Source organism: Molossus molossus, unplaced genomic scaffold (assembly GCF_014108415.1).
Source record: "Molossus molossus isolate mMolMol1 unplaced genomic scaffold, mMolMol1.p scaffold_m16_p_1, whole genome shotgun sequence".
Lineage (NCBI taxonomy): Eukaryota > Metazoa > Chordata > Mammalia > Chiroptera > Molossidae > Molossus > Molossus molossus.
Window position 1 is genome coordinate 61,787,053 of NW_023425344.1, and position 7,105 is coordinate 61,794,157.

Sequence of the window (7,105 nt, forward strand, 5' to 3'; positions counted from 1 at the left end):
TGAGTGTCTTCTCTGGCAGGCCCTTTATTACATGCCTCAGTTCTTAAAACAACGTTCAGCTCAGTGTTGTGCCCATTTCTCAGATGAGGATCCTGAGGCCGACGAACTGGAAAGGGACATGTAAGAAGTTGACTAAGTGGCAAGGCTGGGATCCCAGCCCTGGTTTCTACTCTGCTGCACTATTTCTCATTGCACGATCACAGTGCAGTCTGCAGTGACCTTGACCACTTTTAGAAAAACACTGAGCTGATAATGTTAACCTCAACCTATATTTGTACATGTTGGGACTCCGAAGCCAGCAAAAGCACACGCTGCCCTGCAGGTTTTGCTGCACTCGGCCTTGGGTAAGGCTTTTAGGGCTCGGCCATTTATTAAAAATGCGAAAGTGGCAACAATGGGCTGGCAGTTACAGGGTTTACATTATTCAGTGTTTTAGTAGTTTCATTGAGCATTCGAGGTTGTTTTTTTTGAGGAAGAAGACTCAAGGACACAGGGAGGAGGTGAAAATAAAAACTGAGACCCTAAAAAATGTAGAGAAATGATTTGGCCCTGTTTCTACTGCAACCATCCCCAAAGCAAAACACTAAAGACCAGGTGAGTTGTGCGCTGAACAAAAAGATTCTCATCTCCAAGACAGTGGCCTTTGGGAGGAAAACAGAATGAAAGAGATGGCATGGGGGAGAGAGGAAAGACAGGAGGGATTGTATTCATTTCTCTTTGGGGACATTGAAAAAGAACCCTTGTTTCCAAAGCCAAAGCAGTATTTTCCATGCAAGAGGCAATGAAGCCAAGTACTAATCCAGCTTTGTAGAATGCGTTGTGCTGCAAGATGGCCTGTTTTCCTTCTACTAAAGAAAAACAGCCAGTATTGGGACCAATAATAATAAGGCAGCTAACAGTTACCGTACACCACCCAAAGACCAGGCGCTGTGCTGAGTGATTTACATATATTATCTAATTTAATTCTCACTACTTCGTGAGCAAACAGTGTTAACATACCCATTTTACAGGTGAGAAAGTTGAAGTTCAGAGATGTTCTTCCTTCCAAGATCGTACAGCTGGTGAATTAAGCAGGAGACTAAAGATTCACATTCAGACCTGTCTCTCTCTCTCTCTCTTTTTTTAATCCTCACCAGAGGACATTTTTCCATTTTTGTTCCAACAGAGTGGGAGGGAGGGAGAGAGAAACAATGATGTGAAAGGGACACATCCAGTGGCTGCCTCCCGCATAACCCCAACTGTGGCCGGGTACAAACTGCAACTAAGGTATACGCCCCTAGCAGGAACTGAACCCAGGTCTCTCTGGACCGTGGGCCGACGCTCCAACTGCTGAGCCAAATCGGCCAGGGCTCTCTTTTTTTTTAAATTTTTTTTTCCTTTATTAATTTTACAGAGAGAGGAAGTGAGAGGGAGAGACAGAAACATCGATGAGAGAGAACATCAATTGGCTGCCTCCAGCATGCCCCCCCACCGGGAAATCAAGCCCACAACCTGGGCATGTGTCCTGACTGGAATTGAACTGGCGCCCTCTTGGTTCAGGAGTCGACGCTCAACCACTGAGCCACACCAGCTGGACCCTGTCTCTCTCTTGCGTCTTTCTCACCCTAATAACCTGGAGGCAACACGGAATTCCATGGCCACACATTCTTGGGGCTCCTCAACAATCTTAGGGACTTGATGGAAAAAGCAGCACAACCCAGCAGACATCAGGAGCATCCCAAGTAGTGGGTGCAGGTTACCTGATGTCTGAACAAAAGACAGCTCATCTTTGGGCAACTCTCAGAATTGACCAGAATTAGACTGATGGACCAGCACTTTCCAAACCCCAGCCTCTCCTGACCGTCCCTGACCCCAGACTGCTTTGCTAATCCCCACCACCTCTCAGCTTCTTTCCCAGAGGCTGAATTCCACTCGGAAGGGCCAGGTGCTCCAGCATCCAGGACACCAGAGAATCCTGTATTGGCTTAACAATCGTCATATGGTCACATTTGCCCTGGGCAGGATGAAAGAAGGAAGGAAATCACTCTTTTGCATGTCTGGTACTGTCACTGAAATTGTCCTGTGGGGAGAAAAACCCATGATGTCACCATGAGACACTGCCTTTACCCCTCACCAGGACTTGGGTGACATTTCCAGAGAAAGATGAAAAGTCCCTGACATTTCTGGAAACCAACAACGAGGAGGCCTGGAGACGAGTCAGAGCAAACCTCCCTGCGGAGGAGTCCCAGGAATTTGATACCATAACTACTGCTCCTTATTCCCATGGATCTACTCATCTTGGGATTCAGGGTACATACCGGCTGCCCCTTGGGCCAAAATCCTTTTGTGAGCTCTAGCCTTCAGAGGTTAAGATCTTTTCCTCCAGCTGGAGTTTGCATTCTGCCCTTGAAACTCATAAACTCATCTCTCAGGACCTGTGGGACCAAGAGCATTCCATTCTAAGCCCGCCCACTCAGAACACTGCCATGATAAGGAAAATAACTTGCCTTGCTCTAGCCCCAAGGACAGCCATGAAAAGGTGGGGGGTTAGGCACTGGAGGAGGTTGGACTGAACAACTTGATGGATCTTTCATGGATGACATTTTACCATGCAAATTACTCTCTGCACACTGTGCAACTAACATATCTTTTGCTGGGTGCATTGCATGGATGCCTCTTGTCTCCAGGGCAACCTCCATGGGTGGGGGGTGGCAAGCGATGGATGGGCTAAGCCTATTTCCTTGACAACTTACGTCCTTGAAGTGGATGAACAGCCCACGGGTGCATAAACTCAGCCCTAACGCTAGATAGAGTCTGTGAGAGTGGGGATGAAAGGGAATTCAGTGGGGGGAAATTTGTGGGTCAAGGCTCCAGAGCTTTTTCTGAAAATAACCCTGAGTCAATGGTGCCCCTAGCCTTCTAGTTGCCCTACATATCCTAGCCACAGCACAACCAATCTTAGCTGGTCTCCGTCCCTCGTTTCTTCTCTCACAAGATATCCATCACGTAAGAGTCATTTGTTTGGAATGTTTGTAAGTCACAATTTTGAAACTTGAAACCACAATATCCACCATTGCCTGCTCTTTTCCTTTTTTTTTTTTTTTTTTAGGGATGCAATGAAGCACAGGTAGGGAGAGAATCAGGATTAAGAGAATGTAGCTGATGAAAAGTGGCTAAAACAGAAGACTATGCAAGGAGGTACAAGGATGGGGTTTGACAACATCACCCACAAAGAGAAAACCAGATTCCTTCAGTTCACTGTGTTGACTTCTCTGGGGAAGCTGGAGGAGTTTGGGGCGGAAGGAGGTGTCCTCTGGCCAAGGTCTTTCAGAACAAAGAGTCTGTCTTCACCACAGAGAGCAGCCTGGAAAGGGCAGAGATAGCAAACCTGAAGAGGAGGCTTTGTCCTTGTAGCTCCTGGTGGCATGCCAGAGTCTGTGGGGTTGCGTGGCTAGAAGGAGTGGAGCCTGTGGGCCCTGTGGAGCCCCAGACATGTAAGATAATATTCTTTTTTTTAAAATCCTCATCCGAGGACATTTTTTCATTTTTTGTTCAGATAGAGTGGGAGGGAGAGAGAGGAATAGAGAGAGAGAGAAACATGACATGAAAGGTACACATCGGGTGGCTGCCACCGGCAGGACCCCAACCAGGGGTGGGGACAAACTGCAACCGAGATGTGTGCCCTTAGTGGGAACCAAACCGGGGTCTCTCTGGATCGCAGGCCAAGGGTCAACCGCTGAGCCAAATCAGCCAGGGCAATATTCTAAGTGCTCACTCCTCCCTGAGTTCTCTCTGACACTGCAGCTATTAGGCTAGATCCCAATGCCCCCGAAGGTAAGTAGGTGGGCTCTGAAGTCCAACAGTACTGCCCCTGGAGGGAGAGGGAAGAGCTCCACAGAAGCTCTGGGGCAATAAAGGTTTTGGCTGGCAGGGTAGAATTGTGTTCATGAATTAATGGCTGGACATCTTGCAATTTAGTCATCTGGAGATAAGAAGGAAGAAGATCAAAATTAAACCAGTGCAGCCCTGGCCGGTTTGGCTCAGCGGTTAGAGCGTCGGCCTGCGGTCCTGAGAGACCCGGGTTCGGTTCCCGCTAAGGGCGCATGCCTCGGTTGCAGTTTGTCCCCGGCCCTGGTTGGTCGTGCGGGTGGCAGCCACTCGATGTGTCCCTTCACGTCGATGTTTCTCTCTCTCTCTCTCTGTTCCTCTATCTCCCTCCCGCTCTACCTGAACAAAAAAAATGGAAAAATGTCCTCGGGTGAGGATTAAAAAAAAAAAAAAAAATTAAACCAGTGCAAAACAAAAACAGTTGTGAAAAGGAGATGCAGACTTGAGGAAATGAAGAATGTGAGCTTCTAGGAGACTTTAAGAGGCTTTATGACTCCCAAAGACCTCTGCCTCTCTCACCATTTTTTGACTCTGCATTCTCCCCTCAGCCACAACCTCTAAGAGGTATCCAAGGTCTACAAGACCAGGGACCCCAAGATTTCAAAGAAAGTCTTGGAACCTGATGGCCCCATTATCAACCTAGCATTTGAAGCTGGCACTACGTCAAATAAGAAGTGTTGCAGAAAGAGGTCTTATTTCTTCCTTCCTCTTCCCCTCTGGAAATAAAAGTAGTTTGTATTTCTTCTGACCCCGTTCCTTGATGATCTCAGAAATGGAGCTGAAAGAGCTTCTTGGAGTACCTCATCCAAGTCTCGACCCAGGATATCAATTGCCTGCGCCTTTTGTCCTGGCTACTGCCGCTATGGTGACTGCGGTTAAAACCAGTTACTGGGGCTAGGGTGTCTTCCAGGTGGTTCAGAGGTCAGCGACTGGAGTCCCACAGGGCAGGTGATGAGCCCCTGGGACCAGAGGAGGGGGTTGGGGGTCGACTCCCGGGCTTCCTCTCCTGCCAGCAGGCGCTAGGAAGGAGGGTGGCTGAGAGTCACAGGTGCGTCGACAGACCCACTCGCACTGGCCAGAGGGGTACAGGGCCTGGAGGGGGACCCGCATGGCCACAAACGGAGCTGAGGGTACAGCGCTCTCAACGTGAGCTCGTTGTGCTCTCTAAGAAACTTCTAGGACCACAGAAGTGCGACTGGGCATAGAAGATCACGGAGGGAGCAGGAAACAGGGGCCTTGCAGGGGCTAGGAAGGGAACTGGTTTCTTCCATCTCGGGCGCGAAATCAAGACTGTTCCCGGGCCAGATCTCTCCACCCCACCCCCACTTCCTTTCTCGTCCTTAACTCGGCCCCAAGGTCCGTGGCCCGCGGAGGACACCGAGAAGCAGAAAGGCGGCAGATAGAAGAGCCCCTGGGACCCGCACGGGCGACACAATCGGCTCACAGCCCGGTTCGGCGGGTGCCCGGCGTCTCCCCTCGCGCGCCTCTCTGCGCACAGCGGTGGCGCCGCAGGACTCTCCCGCTCTCCCTCCGGGAGCGGACAAATGCGCCGACTCAGGCAGACAGCGGGGAGGGCAGAAGTTGAAAATACCTGGGCAGAAAGACCTGCCTATCCCCAAAGGAGGGCAGCTGCAGGCCAAGGGGACGGGAGCGCCTGGGGGAAGGCGGAAGGGGAGCGGAGGGGGCTCCGCACCAGACAGCCGACCCGCGACTCCGCGCGCTCCGGCGCGGCCTCACCACCGTGCCCGGGGCGCAGGGAGTGTCGGCGGGACTTACCCCAGAACAGTGTGAGCGGCTTGGCTTTGGGGATGAGCACCAGGGAGTACACAGCAGCCAAGTGGAGCAGGCTCATCAGGACAACGTTCCTCCAAACGATGTTCTGCCGCTGCTCGCGTGCGCCCGGCCTCTTCTGGCCGCCGCCGTCCTCCGAGTCCTCGACCCCCGCACGGCTTTCCTCCGTGGCGTTGCAGAAGGGGACCGTCCCCGGGTCGGCGGCCCGGCCTGGCATGGCTGGGAAGAGGTGGGCGCCGGCGGCTAAGCGGCGGCCGCAGGAAGGCAGCGCTCTGCGGGCGCGGATCTCTCTGGTGGGGGCGGGGGCTTCTGCCTTTTAGGGGGGATCTCCACACCTCCCGTCCCCGCCTTCGCTGCCCCTCTCTGGTTTCTGCAGGCGTTCAGCGTGGCCTAACGATGCAAACCTGGGAGCCCCGCATCTGTTGCTGACGTATCACTCACGCCGCTGCCGGGGCTGAACTGAGCTGTGAGCGGAGGGGGCGAGCGCGAGGGGCGGGAGGGGGCGCGGAGACGCTGCGAGGGGAAGCGAGCGGGGAGGCGAAGGGGTAGGCAGCGCTCGCGGGGAGCCAGGAGGAAAGACCTGCATAGCTACAGCCAATCACGGTCGACTGTGGGGCTCTTAAAGAGAAAGGCGCCCCCTTGGCCCCGCTGCCCTGGTCTCCGCGGCCGGACCCGGGAGCCCGCTGGGCAGCGGGGGGCGGCGGTTGGCAGCCTGGGCCCGGGTGTGGGTGGGATGTGGCTCTCGGGACAGGGAGCAAAAAAGACAGGCTCACAGCACTTCTGTTGTGTTTTTTCCAGTTCCAAAAAATACCTTTCCGTTTTTTAAAGCTTTTTTTTTTTTTTTTTTAACTTTTGAAGCCACAGGCCACCATGTTGAAGAATTTAAAATACGTGCTGGGAGTCTTAACACAAGTTAAGGCCAGATCCAAGGTGAGAATCAAGCCCTGTGTCTGCCAGTTCGTATGGCTCCTTGGGCCTGTGGAGGAGTGGAGGCTGCTGCAGCCGGACACAGAGGTGCTCGGTTAGTGCCTATTAGATGATTCATAAGTGATTTGTGGGCTGTAGGAGCCAACAGTGCCTCGCGCAGCCCATCAGCTGCTCAGCTGTGTTTATGGCAGATTTCGGCGAGCCGCCGCTCCTGGGGATTGTCTCCTTAGCCCTCATCTGATGGAACAGTACCTTAAACTCAGCTCCACTGGGAATAGGGCTTTAGGGAAAAAAAAAAATCACCCAGAATGTCCCAAGGAAAATTAACCTGTGAAAAAGTATCTGCTCATTCCTCTCCTCCTAACGCAGATCGTTTAGAACTGTCCAGAGGGAGCCCTGATTGCACAGAAATGCAGAGAAGGGTGCGCTGGACGTGTCCCAAGCAGGTGTGACTGCGCCTGCAGGTGGGTAGCGGTAGAAAAAGGGCTCAGGACTGGAAGCCAGGGTCTCTTGAGTTCTA

The 7,105-nt window shown here is 52.5% G+C and overlaps 1 protein-coding gene across 1 annotated transcript in view; it reads right to left on the minus strand.

Moving 5' to 3' along the window:
* Nucleotides 1-6,151, minus strand: part of SCD5 (stearoyl-CoA desaturase 5) — a 151,659-nt gene extending 145,508 nt beyond the window's left edge. The window contains exon 1 of the mRNA XM_036273765.1: nucleotides 5,644-6,151. Within this exon, the coding sequence (XP_036129658.1) occupies nucleotides 5,644-5,875 (232 nt within the window). The 5' untranslated portion in view covers nucleotides 5,876-6,151. The remainder of the gene's footprint in view (nucleotides 1-5,643) is intronic.
* Nucleotides 6,152-7,105: the final 954 nt, after the last annotated feature.